The sequence below is a fragment of the Xiphias gladius genome, chromosome 6, assembly GCF_016859285.1.
Source record: "Xiphias gladius isolate SHS-SW01 ecotype Sanya breed wild chromosome 6, ASM1685928v1, whole genome shotgun sequence".
Lineage (NCBI taxonomy): Eukaryota > Metazoa > Chordata > Actinopteri > Istiophoriformes > Xiphiidae > Xiphias > Xiphias gladius.
The window spans coordinates 8,792,245-8,812,918 of NC_053405.1; the positions used below are offsets into that span (position 1 = coordinate 8,792,245).

General features: G+C 42.1%; 1 protein-coding gene across 5 annotated transcripts in view; it reads right to left on the reverse strand.

Moving 5' to 3' along the window:
• Positions 1 to 754: 754 nt before the first annotated feature.
• Positions 755 to 20,674, reverse strand: part of pde4ba (phosphodiesterase 4B, cAMP-specific a) — a 190,614-nt gene continuing 170,694 nt past the window's right edge. For 2 of the 5 annotated variants that reach the window (XM_040129571.1, XM_040129574.1), the window contains 8 exons: positions 9,449 to 9,542; positions 5,793 to 6,076; positions 5,458 to 5,622; positions 4,914 to 5,013; positions 4,612 to 4,766; positions 4,359 to 4,481; positions 3,684 to 3,866; positions 755 to 3,568 (listed from right to left, as the gene is read on the reverse strand). In XM_040129571.1, coding sequence (XP_039985505.1) covers positions 3,119 to 3,568; positions 3,684 to 3,866; positions 4,359 to 4,481; positions 4,612 to 4,766; positions 4,914 to 5,013; positions 5,458 to 5,622; positions 5,793 to 6,076; positions 9,449 to 9,542 — 1,554 coding nt within the window. In that variant the 3' untranslated portion in view covers positions 755 to 3,118. Of the gene's footprint in view, positions 3,569 to 3,683; positions 3,867 to 4,358; positions 4,482 to 4,611; positions 4,767 to 4,913; positions 5,014 to 5,457; positions 5,623 to 5,792; positions 6,077 to 9,448; positions 9,543 to 16,135; positions 16,440 to 20,674 lie in introns of those variants that run through there. The other 3 variants (XM_040129572.1, XM_040129573.1, XM_040129575.1) reach the window with 2 other exon arrangements.

Below are 20,674 nucleotides of genomic sequence, written 5' to 3' on the forward strand. Positions count from 1 at the left end.
TCTTATCTACTTTTACATGAAGTGCGTTAAGTGTAAAAGGAGACAATCGCGTTGTGTTTGTCAGTCGAACCTGTATCAGCAATCTGCATTCAAATGCTGGATGGAGAAGCTTAGGTTGTGACAAGCATCTGAGAGAGAAAAAGCTATTTGTGTACTCTGATACCAAGCACTGACTAAGCTTCTGTGTTCCTTAGCTAACTCGTATGTATTCTATATCCAAGCCTATGCAGTTTAACATGTCCCCTATGTCCCCTCTGGGTTACCAACTTGCTGCTGTCAGATGAAAACCTTGTACCTTCAAAAACTCAAATGGTCCAAAATTGTTTTCCATCAGAAAAAATTATCTAAGAAACAAAATGTGGACATCCTAATTCTGGCTTTCTTTTTTTTTTTTTTTTAAAGAAATGTTACTAAGCTAAAATTTAACAGAGAGTAACTTTAATTTTCAGAATTGCAAAAAATATCGTGATATTAATTAAGATTTCAAAATGATGCCAAAGTAAGAACATTTTTGGTTTAATATTCATGCATAATAAGATTAATATAAAGATTTTCATTTTCTCGTCTGTGACATTACATTAAGACCATTTTAACTAAAATGCAAAAATAAAATGGTGGTTTTAGAGTTACAGGGTTCTCATGTGACAACAACAACATGTCTCTTTAGCTGCTGCTCTGCTGGGCACTCAAAACATTGTGCGAATATATACTTAGATATATATATATATATATAGATAGATATATATCTATATATATATCTATATATATACAGATATACACACACACACACATATATATATAATATAAAAACAATATATAATACATATATAAAAAGACTCTAATCCAGAGTCTTCTACACATTAGACACCACCACTTCCAGGTAATGCAAGTGCATATAAATTAAAATAGATTTTACACTGAACCAGTATTTCTTATTTACAAGCTTAAAGAATAGAATAAATACACACTGTTATAAACAGCAAAAAGGACCAACTTGAGCTCCTAGCGACAAACAGTAGCGACAAAGGTGTGGAGTGATAGGGGTAAGGCCTGATGACTAGGTCAGCACATCCAAACACACATACAGAAACACACACGCATACAAAGCCTTACATACATACAAACTGCGCACAAACGATTGCCACTTAAGCATGCTGCGAGTGAAATTAGATGAAGTACCTTTTGAGTATATCAGTAAACCAATATGAAAATGGAGAGATGTGATTACAAATGCAACCAGAACATCCAGAGAATTCAGCTGTGGAAGCCACAGGAGTAGAAATGCGATGTCTGCAAACCATTTTCACCCCATCTTCACCAATGGATTAGTGAAGAAACAAAAAGAGATTTTTTTTTTCTTTTTGGTTTGTTTTAAAACTAGAACACCTAATTATTGCCCTTTTTTTTTTTTTTACAGAGTACAGTCTGCCATGCTGATTCCAGCAATTCCATCTGTGCCAAGTCCTAATAACCCGACTGTCCTGGAAACCTGATACAGTCGAGGGGGAGGGGGAAAAATTCAATTGACGTCAATGAGCAGACGCAGCACTTGAGGGATTTTATCGCGAGGAAGAAATAGCTGGCCTGATTGTTTTGGGGTCGTGTCCGTGGAGCCCAGAGGGGTTTGTAAACCATGTGAATGGCGGCGCTGATGAGGGTCTGAGAGCGCCTTTCAGACAGGCAGCTGTAAGAGCACCTTTAATCATCTGGTGTGGGCCTGATTGCAGAGGGGCAGGGGGGCGTTATGTCAGATGGGTCTGGGGTCAGGACCTGTTCCAACCAACAGGATTATTAAGAACACAGCATACCTGTGGGCAAAAAATAGAATCACCGCTGTTGTGCATTTTGTCCTTGGCAGACTTCTATTCCGATTTTATCATACATGTAAGCAGCCTGTTGTCATGGGCTGTTTGTTTCTAGTCCTGCTCATATTTCTGCTAACTTTATCCAGTGGTAGGTTGTAGTTTATGAGGGTTTGGACTGGGCTAACCACATTGTCACACCAACACGACAACAACTGCAAAAATGAAAATACAAAATTGTGTAAATAAAATGTGCCAATAATTTTACACTGAAAGTTTAGCAGGAATATCTGACCATATAGTTGCAATTTAAGGACTTTATATCCTCACTAGGGGGGTATTTTGCATTAAAAGTCAAGGTTGGTGTGAAAAGGTAGGGAGCCCCAATGGTCTGCAGACTGTTACAAAGAAAAAGAGAAAAGAAAAGACGAGTGAAGAAGATGTAGTATGAAAATAGATGCGATGTATTTCAGAGTGACGTTCACTGACTGACATTTGTCATAGAAAGCATCAAACTAACTAAAACATGAACCATGAGTGACGGTAAGCGTTTGAATTGCATGTGTAAAGAAAAATGTTGTGCTCAGACTGAAAACAAATGTAATAAAATGTGCGTAGAATGTGGATGTTCATGTTTCCCTATTTAGATGAGTTTGTCCGAGAGTTGTTTGTCGACATTTGTTTGGATTTCTCTATTGCCCAATACATGGAAGACTTTTCTCTTTTTAACATACAAAAAAAGATTTTGCTCTTTCAGATAAGAAAAAAAAAAATTTCACAGACATACTAGAGTGTTCAATAAATAAAAAAACTATTATAAAGACAATAGTAAAAAAGGCACACAGAAGTCTTTTGACAAATGGTACAGGAAAAAAGTAAACACTTTCTCTTGCTATACAAACGTGTCTCCATCAGTAGATCTTACTCTATGCTACTTCTAGATCATATCATATCTGTAAAAAAGTCTTAAGGTAAAAAACTTCTCTCAGTAGTGTCAATGTCCATTTAATGCCAGTCCAGAAAAGAAAAGTTACCATTTTCCCAAACTGGCCGAAATCCTTCAAGTTCCACCCTCAGTCTTGTCTGTCCACCAAGCCTAAAATGTTCGCAGTAATTATTTCCTGAGAACTCTGAAGCCGCTTCACTGAAACTGTCCGTCCATGTCTGGCTTCAAACACCCAAGTGCAAGATGCCCCTGTGTGTGCCAAAACTAAGCCCCTGCTTCTGTGGGCTTATTAAAAAGCACAGCTGCAAGAGAGATTTCCCCTCTTCTCCAAAAACTTTCAAATCACCATGTGAGCCTTGTGATGGAAGCCCTATGTATCTGTGGGTGATGCCTCGTGTGTCACGATTTCTATTGCTGTCGTGGGCTCCATCATATGGCCCTCCTCAGCCCCCTGGCCATCTAAATAGTCCAGGGGAGGAGATCGAGAATCTCCTAGACTATCCTCCTCTTCATCTAATTCTTCTTCTCCTTCTAATTCCTCTTCATCCTCCTCTTCACCATCTTTCTCTATTCCATCCAAGTCCTCCTCCTCCAAGGTCAGCTCAAACTGAAATTTCTCTCCGCCTCCCTGCCCTCCAGTGCCTCCACTGTGTCCGTGCGTGCCCTGGTCATAGAAGGGAGGGGAGGGACTCTGGGGGATCATGCTCTGGTACCAGTTCCTGTTGTCCTCCAGCGTGTCCAGAATGTCCTGGGCGTCTGGGTGGACTAGATCAGCCCAAGTCTCCCAAAGAGGGTGCACAATGTAGTCGATGAAACCCACCTGAAAGAGACAAATGAGAGTAAGGAGTGAGTTTCTTTTGAAGTTTTGATGCAGCTATGCATATTTGTGCATCCGTCATTGTTTGTGCATAATTTAGTTGTGCTTTGTTGCCTACCTGGCTTTTTTCCACTGAGGCTGTATGTTTATCACACATGGGGCTGATCTCCATCCCCCTCTCTCTCTCTCTGTCTCCCTGGTGGAAGAATTCCTCCATTATCCGATCAGTCCACTGACGATAGAGCTCCAGGGACTTGGTGGGGTTACTCAGGTCAGCACAGTGCACCATGTTACGCAGAACCTATAAGTAATACAGATTTCTTCAGTAAAAATGTACACACTCCAAATGCTTGTATAAAATCTCCTTAAGAAAACACAGCAAAATTGGGTAGATTACTTTACAACAATTAGATACAGGATAGGAGAAATTAGATTCTTGCTGAACAGACATTTAAGGCTAATTCTATAATGAGCTTTGTTATGAAAGGAGGTTGGGGGAAAGTGCAGAGGGAGCACTTAAAAGCAAAAAGAAGATCGATGGAGTGAGAAAAAGGAGTGACAGTGGCAGCAGAGGTCAGCTATGTAGGAGGCCGGCTAATGATCACTGGCTGAGTAACCTCTGCCAACACTGGCTATTGATTAGAGCTATTAAAAGCAGGTAAAAGAGAAGTGGATGGCTTCCAGTATGTTGAGTCACAAACACACAGTCCATATAATGTACACAGAGTGTTTTGTATGATTGTTGCTCTTTGTTTATTAGGTAAGAGATAGCTTTGCAAAAGCAAACATCTACCTGTATCCTGTCGGTGTAATTGTCCAGCAGCAGCACTCCAGAGCTTGTCACCTTCTTAGTCTCCACCATAGTCTTTAGATCAGCCAGCAGACTCATGTGTTTGGACATGTCAGTGGCCAAAACCTGGAATAAGGGGGAGAGTGATGGAAAAAAAAACTCTGTCAGCATCAAGATAATTTGGACAAGATTGTGATTTAAATCAAGACGATGGGAGAAGTGAATATGATTTGAAATATGAATGAGGATATATCACCATGTCGATGACCATCTTGCGTAGGGACTGTCTCTGCTTCTTAGTGAGGTTCTGGAAGATGTCACAGTTGTCCTCTTGTAGTAGTTTGAATCCCACAGCCAAGTGATGGTTCTCCAGCACAGACTCATCATTGTACATCAGCGCCAGCTCAGAGTCTGGATAGAGATAAAAACAAGACTTTAATATTTTAGTCTTTGTCATGGCTACTTCTATTTGGTTACTGAAAGGACCAATTTATGTGTTTTTAAAGGAAGCAACAAATTAGCTGACTTTGATTCATGTAGCGTAATATTTTCACTTACTGGTATTGATTAGAAATTGGTTTGATACTCCAGGATGGTCAACATCATGGATAGCTGCAGCAAAGATGGCTGCGAGGATCTCAAGATCTGTGAAGACCGCCTGGGAAAGAGAGACAGGGAAGAAAGAGAGAGGAAAAAAAAAAACATTAAACTATTTCTGGATATAAAAAATAGCATCACAGAAAACAGAACACTTAATCCATGCCTCCCTAACTATTGATTCCCAGAGCATTACGTGAGGGAGAGATAGCAGACCCAGGTTTATAACTGAAATCTTTGAAATTAAAATATCATATTTTTAACCTTAATGTGATGGGAAATGCAAATGTTTCTGTCACGTTCTGCCTCTAAGGAAAACAGTGGACAGCCTAGGTCACACGAGGTCAGAGGATTGTTCTACTAAATTACTTCCTCAACCAAATGTCAAGCAAGCCGTGTGCCTTTCTGTGAAAATGCAAAGTGAGAGTATAACACTGCATCCGCTGGCTGCAATAGATGAAAGATGGAGAGCCAAGAAGAGTATAGTATATATATTATAACTTACATCCAGGGCTGGAGTTGAGAGGAGGATGTGTGTGGACTGGGCCACATCAGCAGCATGTAGGCTGTTATGGTAGGCCACATCCGAATGGTAGTGGTCTTCCAATGTCATCATGTAGGCCACAAACGTATCCATCGGGATCTTAAATGTCTTTAACAGGTCTCGCTCCTGAAATAACATCCGAATATATTTAGGGCTATGTATGGATAACTTCATAAGTACATAATCAAATTTAAAAAAAGTAAAAGGCAACAATTACGTAAGTGAAGACACAACACCATGAGGACTATTTCCTGCATGGTGTTATATAATACTGACAAAAGTAGTACACTCCATACCTGGAAAATGGCATACATAATGCAGGTAAGAGGTCGGTTGTTGGAGTACTCCGAAACAGTGAAGATGTTCAGGCCCCACTTGTTCAGATCCTCCAGCTCCTTGGACAGCAGCTCCTCCTTATCGGTCTTAACACCGAAGCGAGAGATGCTGCTGCTGGAGAGCGAGGGCCCGTGGGAGACCTTCTTGACCCCGCTGATCTGTGTCATCAGCTGCTGCTTCTGCTGCTTCTTCTTCTCTCGTGTCTTGGACATCGGCGACGGGATCTCCACCTCATTCTGTTTGTCTGCAGGAGGGGAAAATGTACATTTTCTGTGTTTAGAAAAAGTGTCGACATTGTTAGGAAGATGTGGTTAAAATTCCCATTTGACCTCATACAGCATGAGTCTGTGCTGTAAAATGCTTCTGAATAAAAACCAAGTGGGATGTATAGGCTGCCTTGAGACCCATGTGCACTTTAAAAACACCTGCAGCAGGATAGTTCCTGAGGGATTTTTTCAATTCAGTCATTCATTCGACTTCTGTCCCTCCGTTCATTCGTTAATTCGTGCTCCCTTCACTCCAACTGCAGTCTCTGTCTGAACTCCCACTGTTCCTTCGTCTCTGTCCCTCTCCTCCCCTCGCAGCACTTATTCCCCCCCGTCTCTCAGCAGGCGGCTCACGTCTCATCTCCTGTTCTTTTCACTTTCATAGGTCAGCCCATTGACTGGGGCTGGGGCCTCTACACGGTTCGGGCAGTCCCATAAAAGTCAGCCATTCGGTAAGTTGCTGCATATTTTGCAGCTCTATCAAATCACTTAGTAGAGAATGGGATTTTTATGTTTGGTTTATTTTATTTATAAGTCTATTCAGCTCCATCTGTTCTGGTCACAAATAAAGCGAATTAGAAGTCCAAAAAAATAAAACCAAAGATTTCCTACAGTATTCCTTTTGAAGAAATAGCTATAAATAATACACTAGTCTTCACACTTTATCAAGAAATAAACAGAAAAAACGCCAAGTTTATTGTAATAACCACCTGTGCCCTTGTATTTACCGCAATGACAGAAGAACTGAATGAAATCCTGCAAGGGCTGGCTATCGGCATGTATGTGAGCTGTGCACTCATCTATCAAGCCTCGACTCAGCTCATCGCTGGCCTATCAGCCTTCCCCTGTGGAGGATTATTCAATTACCAGCTGTAATTCAAATAATCACTTTCACTCTCATGCTCTCCCTCTCCCTCTCCCTCTCCCTCGCGCTGTTTTCTCTGCTTTTCTCTCTGTCTCTTACTCGCTCTTCAGTCCTCCAGTGGTAATTGAGAATGGGCAATTAAGCGTTCTCAGACATGTGCTGTGTGGGAAACAAGGGGAAGAGCAATATATTGCCCTCTAATTTATTACAAGCCATCATTATCACCACTGCTGTATGGTGTTTGTGTGTGTGGCCTGTATATCGGTGTGTGTTTCAAAGTGTCATTCTTATCATCCCTTTCTACACAAGTAAGTGCCAGTGTACAGTAAAGGCTGTGCATTCTGTTCCACAGTTGACTTGTTAAAATTGATAAACGGCTCTGGAGGTTTGTAGCACAGTTAACTTGATCCTGGTTTCCGTATTCCATCAGAATAAGTCTCTCTGTTGCAGCTTGGCTTACAAAGTGTCAGCCAGTCACGCAGTTGTCTCTCGTTTTTTCCTCTGTTTGCTCTCATCTCGATCTTTTCTCAAACAAAAAAATGAATAAAAAATGTAATGCTCTGTTCTGTCTCTCCTTTTCTTGCTTCTCTTTTCCCTCTGCTCTGTCACCTCCCACGTTTATTTCGATTTCATCTGACTCCTTTTCATCCTCCTCCATGTGCTCTAGTGTGAGAGACACATATGCAGTGGGGAAGGTGGTGGTTGGCTTTTTGGGGACTTTTTCCCTCTCAGTATATTTGCTAAGCTACATGTGCTCTGCTGTCGGCCGATCAAAGGGAATTACGACAGAATTATGCTGCGAGGACAGCTGTGGCGGGGGGAAAGGCACACGTGAATGGCCAGCATGCTTTCGGCCAACAATCCATAATGGAAAGCCCAAAATCCTGCTTTGAAATTGCCCTAGAGGAGAAACCCTGGGATCTTTATTTATCCGGGGAATTATCCAGGTTCCATGAGCACTGTTTTACCAGTCAACCTCACCATAAGCCGAAAAATGTAAAAACCACATAGTCTACAACAAACTGCTGGGGATTTGTGGTGGATCTGAGAATGACCACTGCAGAACCAGGCATGTGGCAGGAAAATGCAATTTCTCTGTTCCTGAATGGATGCTTTTATAAAAAATAATATAAAGCAGGAATCAGTCCACTACCGATGTGATACTAATCTTAATGGATGGAAGGATTAAACAGTCCTGCCGGTCAGCTGAGGCCAAACCAGGCCAACTGTGCTGCTTCGGACATTTTTTCCCTCCTCATTAATGTCTTTCTTTCTTTCTACCACCGGCAGGGTAATCCTGATTTCTTTATCGAAGCGATAGTCATCTCTGTCTGGATTCTCAGGGCAGTGGAAGTGGGGGGACAACAAGGTGTCCCCTGCTGACTAAGATGCATTAAGACAGGGATGAGTCACCCAATCTACCGAGCTCATCTCACTGCCAGCAAAGGGGGTTCCTCTGTACCTCTATTTTCTCCTTCATTGCAGTCAGCTAGCTCCCTCCCTCCCTTGTTTGGCTTCTTCTCTGTCTCTCCTCACCCCTCCTCCCGCTCTGTATGATCTGCTGATGAGGGATCCGCCAAAAACACTACACCGGATCAGGAAGCCAATCGATCGAAAGCACAGTGTCGATAAATATTCTTAACTATCTCTATGTGCATTCTGTCTTGCATCTTATTATTCTTTTAGTTTATCAATCTATATCATCTTTCAGTCATTTACTTGTCTAGTCCCAAGCTTTGTGCATCTATCCTCTAGCTATCGTCACACTTCTGGGGAAATCTCACATTTACCAAAAGCCAACTTTTACACCAAAAATCTGGAAAACTGGTTGATTGTCCCGTTTGTGCTAATAACGTTATTTTTTTTCTCCAGTGATTTAACAGTGTAGTTCGGTACCAGAATCATGAAACATTTCCTACATGCAATTTTTCTGAAGACGATGTAAATACATACAGTATATATTTTAGCAATCTATTCTCAGATCTCAAATGTGGAACCCACACTGACAGCATCCAGTTCAAATCCACTTACTTCGATTCTGGCTAACAAGCTCACTTGCCAGTCAAATGGTACTTTTTACACTAGCCAGCCCTCCGTAATGCCTTTTTATTTCTCTAAATTCTTTGAGAATTATACATTTTTACATCAGTTTTTAATGGCCATTTTGAGCCCAATGCCATAGACACCTAGCCAAAGCCTAATGGCGCAGTGTTTTATGGTACGCCCCCACAGAAAAGCCTGCCAGAGAAACTTGCACAGCTCAACATCATATGAAAGACTGAACCTGCAGAAAAAACACTGCAGCAAAGCAAAGAAGGGGGTAATTGTGTGAGCCACTAAAAAACTGTGTGGATATTTATATTTATGTATTTTGAACATAAAGGTCATGATTATTCTCTGTAGTGACTGGAGGTGGATTATAAAGACCATATTGGGGAAATTGTCAGTATGATTTCGAGTGCATGTACACAAGATCTTCATTTACCTAGGAAGGTGTTGGAGATGAATTCGGAAACCTGATTCCCAGACCGACTCATCTCAGATAGGTGCGTCAACTCCCGATTCAACATTCTCTTGAACTGCAAGACAGAAAGAAGAAAGAGGAGGAGGGAGAGAGAGAGAGAAAAAAAAATGTCATCAGTTTCCACTGAGGGAAAACCAGGGAGAAATTATGATACAAGATTCAATGGAAAATCCAACAGTGCCCAGTTTTTCTCCACCAGTTCAAGAATATTATTTAATTACAGCATACAATCAGCGGGGGACACATCTTATTTTCCCCTCCATTTTCCTTTAAATTAATTAGTGTGCATCATTATTTGTGTTACCAGTGGGGAGGCCATCACCTCTTAATACTCCTCAATTCACCCCCTGCAACCAATTTACAGTTTTATTACACGGAATCACATTGTTCTGGTCCGATTTAGCTGTTTTACTTGCGTCAGTGTGCAAGAATCTCAATGATGTCCAGAGGAAAATCTGCCCACTGCTCCCCACATTCCTCTTCGTTCCAACATTTGAGTGATTTTCATGTACTTTTTTATATTATTCACAGTTTTGAAATAGATCAAACAGATAAGAGAGACAGATGCATTTGACATTACAGTGAGATCCAGGCACTGCAGTAGCAGCTTTTTATGACAGACTGATGCATGCGCGTGCACTCACACACACACACATTTACACACATACAAACAGACACAAAGCTCTGCAGAGGGCTCAAGATGGAGCCTGAGCCACAAAACACCATTCTGTCAGACCCCCCTCACCATGATGGAAATAGCTCTTGGTGCAGTTAGGCTAGCACAGTATTCTGAAAAGCTCCACAAAATCAACTGATGCTATCAAAATGCTAAGTTTATTTAAAAACGCCCTCTAATACAACAGCAACACAACTCAGAGAGGTACAATGAAAAGAGTGTGGTATCCCAACCAGCTACGTAGATTAAGCGCCACACACCTTAATGTAACCCCAAGACACCGACAGCAGGTAATTGGCTTCAGGCATTTTGGACCCCGTTTTCCCGTTCCTACACAAAGCCAGAACTGTAATCCAATAGAACCCAAATAGAGGCAGATGAACAGGATTCTTTCAACGCCAAAAAGGACAAAAGAAAATCCACTCTTCTCTCCTCTTGTGTTTCTCTTCTCAGCAGCTAAGTGAGGAGCTGGATGATGGCTCGCTCTCCCTCTCAGCAGCAGAAAAGGGCCAGCTCTGAGTCTCCATGCCTGGGGATGGAGGGATAGATGGATGTAGGGGAAAGTAGGCGCTGTAGCCAGGCTAGGTGCGGAGGAGATCCAGCAGGCTCAGTGGATCGGCTAGAGCAGCAGCAGCTGTAGCCGTGAGCTGGGGACCCTCGGCGCACTGATGAATAATGGAGAAGAGGCAAGGAAGGGAGGAGGGGGAAAAAATGCGATGGAGACAGGAGGAGGAGGAGGAGAAGGAGGAGGGAGTGAGGTAGCGATGTTCATCTGACTGGAGGGGGGGTTCCTCCACTGGATTTGTCTTGCTTCGTTGCTCTCACTGCTGTAGCACTCACTCCCCCTCCTACCCCTCCTCTCTCTCTCTCTCCCCATGTTCCTCCCTTTTTCGTTCCCTCCCTCTTCTGTCTCTTTTTCCCCCGCTATAGTCTGCCAGCCCCAGCAACACGCTCTATTCAGAACACATGATTTGACAGAAAGTGGGGAGAAGGGGGGACCCCTAATTACAGCTTAGCATTGGTGTACATATGAAGTTCTGGGTGTTTGAGTGATTGATATTGAATATCCAGACATGGATTCCAGATGTAACTTTTCCTTGTTTCTCCTCTCTTTTTTTCCAGCTGTGCAAGCACTGCACCGAAATCCTTTCCTCTTCAATTTCCAGCCCCTGTAATTCCCTCTTAAAGCTATTTTTTATGAAGTCAGCCATTGTGAAGGAATGTAATCGAGCCGTACAGCAATTCCTCCCCTCTACAGTAAAACAATGAGGGTTTAGAAAGGGGATGGGGCACGTTCTGAGGAATGTGAGTGCATAGTGACAGTATTTGTATCGCCATTATCTCTATTATCATCCACTCCTCTCCCTTTCCCTTTTTTTTTTTTTATAGTCTTCTGTTGTCTCCTGACATCCCTGAGTGCAGCAGCCATTGTGGGGAACTCATAAGCCTATTCATTATCCACATCCATATAATATTACATGCTGTCAGGGTGTCTGTGGAGGGCTATTTTTAACAGCCGTGATACAAGCAGATAGTGGGGAAGAAAAGAAGGGGAAAAAAGAGAAAGAGGAGAGATGGGTGATAATTACATCCTTTCCCAATTTAGGTGACATCAGCCCCCGGTTTCTCTCTCTGCCCGTGAGTAAGTGTGTGTGCGCCAATTACCAGAACACCCCAACACCATGGCAACAACATCAGCCGGCCACTGAAAGGCTGTTTTGAAAGGAGAGGAGAAAAGAGGAGGAGAGAAGAGAGGCTTCCCCTTTCCTCACAGGCAGACATGTGGCGTAGCTGCTGAGCTGTCACAAGGACACACCACACACATCGCCTTCACTCGCATCCGCCAATGCACGAAGTCCCCCCCCCTCCCTCCCTCCCTCCCTCCCCCTGCTCTGCCAACCCCTCCCTCCATTTGCTCCATCTCTCCCTCACTCTCCACCACTTACATGTCAATTTCTCTCCCAACTGCCACTTGCCAACACAGTCATCAGTCTCTCCGTCTGTCTGCCTCGCCCGCGGAATCAATGGGCTGTCCTTGGAGCAGGTGGCGATACTGCTGCAGTGTACAAGGCTAGGGCCACCTGACTGGAACATATTGTGATATCAGTACCACTGGCCAATTTCGAGGCGAGTTTGTGCTTTTGTCAGTATTGTCACGACTCTTGTTGGTGAAACCCTCGAGCTGCGGCGCCTCGCTAATAAGAAAATATCCACAGTTCTTGTCAGTTAAAGAGCCAATCCATGGGAAACTGTAAACAGAAGTTCCCAGAGAACCTTCCAGCCCAATATATGTGTGTGTATGAGTCTGGAAAGATGAGGGGGAGATCAAAGCTTCCCCGAGAGGATTCCGGATTATCCTCCCACTGAAGGAAAGAACTAGAAGCAGGGAGGCCGGATGCGAGAAAAGAGGGAAAAAAATTTGAGGAGAAAAGAAAAGAAAAGAGAGAAAGAGAGGAGGCAGCTCTTTATATAATAGCTCACTGCATAATATATAAAGAAACCAGAAATAACAGGGGGATGTCTCTGCAATGTGTTGGAGAGCTATGCTTCCCCAGAGGCTGAAAGAAGTGCCTCAGTACAGACACACACACACACACACAAACATTAGCAGCCTACACATGCTATTATCTGCAGTTAAGCACAGTCTATGGTGACATGTCACGTGCATGCTTTACACTCTCATATCCATATGTTTCTGTATGAGTACGTTATTGGCAGTGTGGGTTCACCGTGTTTTTATTGTTCATTCAGGGGCAGAGGGGAAGCCGCTTCACCCTCGAAAGACACCATGACACTGGAGGAAGATCAGCCTCTTAGAGCTCTGTGGGTATCTCTTGCTCACGTACCCACATACTGTATTTTCTTATTCTCATTATTTTTTGTTCCCTTCATGCCATTCTCTCTTTTTCTCTGTCATTTCCCGTCACGTACCCTGTCCTTTTTTCCCTTTTATTTCTCTCTCTACTTTCCTTTTCCACGTCCTCCCTCTCTCGCTCCGTTTTCATTTACTCGTGTCCCTGTTGTCTCCTCCTCTCTCTTTTAGCTCCATATCTCCCTCTCCTAACCTTTTGCTCTCCCATTCCCCCATCCCTCTCCCTCTTTCTCTCTCTGCGTGCAGGGGGTTGGGTTGATTCAGCAGCGAGCTGCTGTGACAGAGGCAGGGAAGGTGAATGGAGCCTGTGGCATTTCATTGTGAGAGGGAGGAAAAAAAGCCTCCTCCATTCAGACGTGATCCCATCCAACAGCTCACTGTGTAGGGCAGCCAGGCGGAAGGTAGGCACGAAGGCTGACACGAGACTCCGATCTTATGCCCTCACATTAACATGCTTCTGTTATCTGACCAGGCGCTAAACATCAGCCTGTATTTAGTTTCTTTTTCTGTACTGATTGTTTAATCTGATTATAAACATGATAATAATGGAATTGGATAGGTCTATTGCCTCTTTATAAGTCATTGAGGAATTTCTTACAATACGACACAATTTTGAACTTTCTGTGTTAGATTCAATGTTTTTCTTTCCACTATTGGATATGCTTAAAGTTGCCTTAAAATGTAAAATAAGGCCTTGAATCACAATTCCAGCCTCTCTCTTGTGTAAATGCTTCACTTTAAATCTGCTGTTTTCACCTGAGGGGCTTCAGATTGAAGTTGTGCCTGTGAGCCACTAGTGGGCACACTATCCACAGTGTGCTGTATCACAGCCTGCTCTGTGTTCAGAGAGCATTGATCCTGTAACCCCACATTGTCAGAACGTACAACTCGACTAAGGGCTTGAACCTTAGAAACCTTCTTTCTCAGCCAAATATTAAAACATGCAAACAAATGTTGTTAGTTAATCTTTCAACAAATCCAAATTTTACCCGATGAGGTGTGAAATTTTCGGGGAGAAAATGCCACTAGTGCAATGACTTTATGAAGTAATTTAGTCATTCCTGCACATTATTTCTTTTTTATTTAACAACTCCTAGAGGCTTAAACTAAAGTGAATCACGATTTCCAGGAATTGATGAAAATAAAATGATGAAATGTCACCTTTATCATCTGAATTTTCCTTTTTAATCAGTTGATCACAATAATCTCATATTTACAGTAGCACAACACTGCTGACTGACTCACGCAATCATTTTTCTTTACCAGCAAATCTGTAGCAGTTGTGGTTTATCTCACCCCTCTCTTTAAAAAACATATGACGCAGGGTGGTTACATCGGTGTTATGGCAGACTCTCCGTGACACAACTCTGTACAGATCAGGGAATCTACCGACGAATGAACCGTGCATATGATGTGGCCAGACTACTTTTAAATTTGCTTTGACTCACGCACTCTGCATGACAAAACGTGTATTTGCATGTGTGTGTCTCTGAACCTATTAAGTAAGATGTTACTATTAAGTAGGATGTTCTGAAAAAGAAACAGTCAGCTGTAAGAGCAGGAGGCAAAAACTGAAGTAAGTAAGCAATTTCTCAGCTGGGTGAATCATTCCCATCACTCCCGGTTGTTTAGGGCCTCGGTAAAGTCAGATGTGGTCTGCAGCACCAGTTTTGGCTGGAGGAGAACAGTTGACAGGCTGCACAGCCACGCTCATCTGAGCTCTGGTTGCCTCGAAAGCAGAAAGCATCCCAAAGTAAAATACCACACAGGCAGTATTACACCAAGAAATTTCTTTGAAAGCCCGAGACGCAGGAAATGCTTGAATCACAGAAACGTCTTCTACAAAACTCAATACTCAAAAGCGTTGCTCAAAACATATCAACAGCGGGGTTTTATCATTTTAACAGAAGTAATAGCATGCATGTATGTAAGTTTTGGGCAGAATTCACAGAGAGAGTTACTTTAATCTCTCCATCCCCTGTTTGAACAAACCAACCATTGAGCAGCACCTAACCACATCACTGCCTCCGCTCTTTCTCCCCAGATGACCTGGGTGTTTTGCCTAAGTCAGAATGAGAGAGAAAAAAACAACTGTCCCTAGGCATTGGTACTACGCTTAGAAACACCACTTATCATCTGCGTGGGCCTCAGGTGACTTCAATCCACGATCATTTTGTTCATTAACTCATCCCCATCCCTATGTTCTAGAGACCAGAGAAAGACAAACAGACATGCTCATTTCTCGTAAAATGACTTTTATTGCCTGTTTTCGACCAGTAGCGACATGGTTCCACTTACTGCTGGTTAGTGTTGCCTATACGTCACTCAGTAACTTTGGAGGAAATCAGTTTAAAATTGTTCCAAGGAGAACACCACAGAATCTGCCATCAATACCCTGTAGAATACCTATATCTTAGTTTGATCTCAACGTTCTGAGTAAAGAGTTTGAGTAATCTCATACACTAAAGGGACGTCCATTTATACTGTAAAGCAACATTAAGACCTAGAGAAAGAAATGCCAGCTGTGATCAGCGCTGAGATTAACTCTGATGTTTGAAGAGAAGTGTGTTACAATTCAGCCACAAATCCGTGAATTTGTGTTTTTAGCTTCGACACATGTAGCGTCATATGAAAGGATGCGCGGGGGTTCTCAAAAGCAGAATGCGTTCGCAACTGTCTCTTGTTGCACGAACCTCTGAAAAGATTGTGCATAAATGTATAAATAGAAAGTGAACATTAGAAACATAAACAGCGGTATACGGCTACAGTCTAACTAAACATCACATGCTTTCAAAAGGCAGCACACCCGAAAGCGCGCATTCAGCATCCGCTTCAGAGAAGTATATTTAAAGTCCTCTTAGATGACCACTTTAAACATCACAAAAGGCTGAAAATGACAAAAAGCGTCTACTGAATCGTTCCGTTTCAAAGCACTGTAACTACACCGTGTGAAATTCACATCACCGTTAAGCAAGCCACAAAAGTTCAGCACTCAAGTCCGCAGAAGACAGATAATCCTACAGTCCATTAAGATGCCAAAGAAATTAAAACTGACTATAAACTATGCATTCAACCAAAAATAAAGTCCAAGGCAACTCACCTTTCTCCAACCATTTAGCTTCCCTAATTTCCTCTCTTTCTTGTCGAAGCAGCAGGCTCCCATGTTTCTGTGTGTTGAGTGCAGAGCAGAGTGGGGCTGCCGTCCGTTAAAGTGTCTGTCTCAGTCTGACTACAGCATGAGTAAAAGGACCAAGCGTCGGCTCTCTGACGCTGGGAAACGCCACAGCTCTAGTGACTCACTTTGGGCTGCGAGGTCTGACTAGGTTTTATCTAACACCCTGTGTATGTGGAGCAATGGCTGAGCGTGCGTCTGTGTGTGTGTGTGTGTGTGCGCGAGAGAAAGAGACCGCTGCCTCATACACACTCCCTCATGGGGGTAGTCCCGCCTCTAGCTCTTATTCTTACTCTTGCAGCTGGCAGTCACAGCTCTAAGGTTTACACTGTCAATATCGCACTGATCATTTTGATGACTACAACACTTCCCATTTTAATGAACACTGTGGATTTCCTTGAACTTCAGTTACGAAAGGTAACCAGGGGTAGTTTTTTTTCCAACTGGCAGTTAAAGTCTAAAAGTCTTTAAATGACTTTTTAATACATCTCCAAAGACGGGTTGATCAGTCAATCAAATTACAATTATTCTCAAACTATTTTGAGGATCAACAGTTGTTGATGTAATTTTTTAAAGCAAAAACGTCAAACATTCTTTGGTTCCAGGTTCTCAAATGCGAGAACCTGCTGCTTTTCTGGGTCTTACATTTTAGTAAATTTAATAGTTTGGGGGGGGGTAGGACTGTTGGTTGGACAAAACAAGACATTTGATGATGTCACCATTAGCTCTAGGATATTGTGAAAGGAATTATATTCTGACGTTTTATAGATCAAACAATTAATAAAGAAAATAATTGTTGGTTGTACAGCCCTAAATCTCTTGCGCAACTAACAGTCCAAAACCTAAAGATATTCACTACAAGTGTATAAACTAGAGGAAAGCAGCAAATGCTCACATTCCAGAAGCTGATGTACCTACTGAACATTTCAGCTCCACCAAAACTTAATCATTAACATAATCGTTTAATCTGTTGATTTTTTTTTGCCAATTAATCAATTAATTGTGTAGTCCACAAAAGGAGAATAGTAAAAGATGTCTTCTACAACTTCCCAGATCCCCAGTGATATCTTCAACGTCCTTGTTCTGTCAATCAAACAGTCCAAAACTCAAAGAGAGCCACTATGTAATGATATAAAACACTGAAAAGCTGAAAATCTTCATATTTGAGAGACTGGAAAATGACTTTGATAATCATCAAAATTTTTGTCGACTGAATAATTGTTTACTTGACTTATTGCTTCAGCACAAGTTTCAAAAGACAGAAGACACACAGTCTTGACACAGAAGATTATTCCATCACATAACAGGCTCTGACCCCTCTGTGTCAGCTATACATAACGGAGAGGACGGTCACGAACTGTACGTCCTCAGCAGCGACAGCCCCCTGCACTTCACCTTGGATGTACAGCATCAACTTCTCCCATTTCACCTCCCATGTACTCATGTCTCATAATCTGCCACAGTTGGTACAACAGTTTTTCCATCCTAAATACAAAAGGTAGTCAGGGGTCACATTAGCTGATTGTTAATAAAAACCAGGTCGGGTGTAATGGCCCACATGACAAAGGGGCAGCAGTTGTGTAATGTTCTTGTTTACTGTAAAAACAAGGCAAGGAGTAAAATAGCTTAGATGTCAGTGGGATTAACCTACAGTTAATATGGGCACACAGCCACAGACACACACTCAGACAAACGTAGATGTAAGATTATCGTAGCAGCTGAAGAGTTAAGTCTAATATGGTATTTTCTTGAAAAAGGCAGGATAAAAATCTGCCTTCATTTTTCCAAAGTTGGGATATTTCGGAATTTCTCATAGTAGGAGCCGCCTGAAATCAATCATCACCTGCTGATAACTCAATCCTGACAGTTTTTCTGTGATTGTGAAAGTGCTAAAGTTACACTTTATAGTTAGATAAGAGTAATGTGTCCTGTAAGCCCACAAATGAGGGTTGATATAAACCAGCAGCTTTCCCAGATTTGTGAAAACAGAAGAAAAGTGTTGTGAAATGTTATTTTCTGTTAGGAAAATCCATATCCATTTGGCTGTAACGTACACACACTGTCAAACTGCGTCTTCTATTTTTTTTCTCCGTCTCTTCTGTGTTGCTCTGTTGTCCTAAAGCCCTCTGTCCACGTCTAAATGCCTGTTTGTTTAAATGTCTAACAGTATTTATTCTGTGATTCAGTCATCCTCTTGTGCCTTAACTGAAATCAGTCCAGCTGACTGTCGGCGTTGGATCTGTGTCCAGATGACGACAGCAATGGGATAAATAAACACGACCATTAACCATCCAAACGGGTATGATGTGATGTCTATTGTCGTCTGGAGAGAGAGCAGGGGATCAGGAAGGAGACAGGAAGAGAGAGTCACTCTGCCCAGGGGTCTGCATGGATCACACACACAAAAATGTTCCCTCTCTTCCTCTCTAGTTTTTTGTGTTTGACCCACTGCAGGATCCCTCGCATCCTGTTGTCCAGTTTTACAAGAAATAACAAGCTTTTCCTCTTGGCTCATTTGACAAACTGTTGTCAGGCTCCCTTACACACACAGCTGCCACTCAGCTCATACAGCAGCTTTATGGGGTTTCACCACCACAAGCAAAGCGTACAACTATCAGTTTATCATTGACTAACGTTTTGAGTCAACAAAGAAAGCTGAAATCTAGATCTTCCTCTACAGCAGTGTAAGGACTACGTTTAATTATATTAGGTATACAATAGCTGCATACAGCGCCAACACTCAGCATTGCTGTCAGTTTCCCCCAATGGCAACTTGGAATTGCAAATAAAAAAAAATCCCCTGCAGCTCATAAAGTATTTTCCCCACAGACAACCAATTATAGAAGAAACTTCCGTCACCTGCATTCGAGAACGTTTTTTACACCATCACAAATTTTTAATCCATTGTAAATTTGTAAAATTTTGCAGCCCAGAAGAGTGAGTTTTATTTTTGTGACTTCAGCCCCATGTAAAGTCTACGGGCTGAGCAGGGCCAGCGGTCAAAACGCACATGCTAGACAACTGGGCGACCTCTTCGAGTCCAATATCTAGTTCCTATAATACATGTGCCCAGTCACATGGATGAAAATTGCTCACCCGGTGCATAAGCCGAAAAAGTTTTCTGTCTTCTGGGTTGTCTTCCGCGATGGACTTTACCTTGGTAAAGGTAAGTTCTATCCTCACCACCTCACAACCACTGATGCCATTTCTAAAGGTAATACAGTAGTAATAATGATTCCAGTGGTAAAACTAAAAATGTTACACACAAGAGGTAGATGTAGGTTTTATCATGAGGGAGACTCATTAATTCTTAGATATAAACTTCAAGAGTCATTGCCAAGAGAAAGCCCAACAAATCGAGGGAACTATAAGATACAGCTGAATATTGCTTGGTGCCGTTCTCTGTCATGCTCTGTCAACTTCCTGGTTCATATAAAGAACCAGGAACTGAACCTTGCTTCACATCACGCGCAATGACACAGAAGAGACAGAATGACCAGTGAACATCTAAAATATGTTTGACAGGAAGGATGAAAAAAGGGCCAACAAAAACATTCTAGCATTTACCCTGAATAGTTTATCACAGAGATAAAGTTGAGACAACTAATCCTGACATGAAATCTGTTGTGGTTCTGCTTCAGTGGGAATATAAGCTTGCGAAAGTTGCAGTTTCAAAGCATCCTAAATGTGATTTTTCTTCACAATTTTATGAAACTTTGAAAATTCAGGAGGTTGTAACAGCACCACCATCAGGAAGTCCCCCCCCCCATAATTTAGCTTGCATCATAGTGAATCAGCTTGGACAAAAGTGGGTATATTTTCAGTAATAAGAGACTCATCTGTAAAAATAGGGTTTACTGGGCTTTAAGAGTCCTGCAACCCTACTGCTGCAACTTCTGCTCCACTGCTCCACGATAGTGATAATGATGATTGTAATAATAATAGTTAGAGAGTCAAATAAAAGAGGCTAGATTAATAATGCACTTTAAACACAAATCCAGCTCAGTGATTCGTAGATGCATGTACAGATAAGTAGCTAAGTATTGCTCAACACTCGGCCCTCAGTAAGTAATATGGTTAAGAGGTTACTTATATAAAGAACCAAGAGCTGAACCTTGGTGTACATCAAACACAATGACGTTGTAGAAAAGAACAACCAGTGGATAGGGAAAAGTTGTTTTACAGAAAAGGTGAAAAGAGGCCCACAGCATGCCAGGACACCAAGAGACAAAAAAAACACATTTCCCTTTGTCAGACCATCTTTGTTTGAAGAGAGTACAAACTAAAGAAATAATGGAGCTCCGGGTTGGTTTAAGTAGAAATCAGCTGATGAGTAACTTCCAGTGCTATTCATACAAGTGATCAGACAGCATTTATTAGCAGCTGGCACTCATGCACACACTGCATACTGCTGCAACCTACTCTACAAACCAAAACTCCTCCTTTTTACTGTACATGTTAAGACTT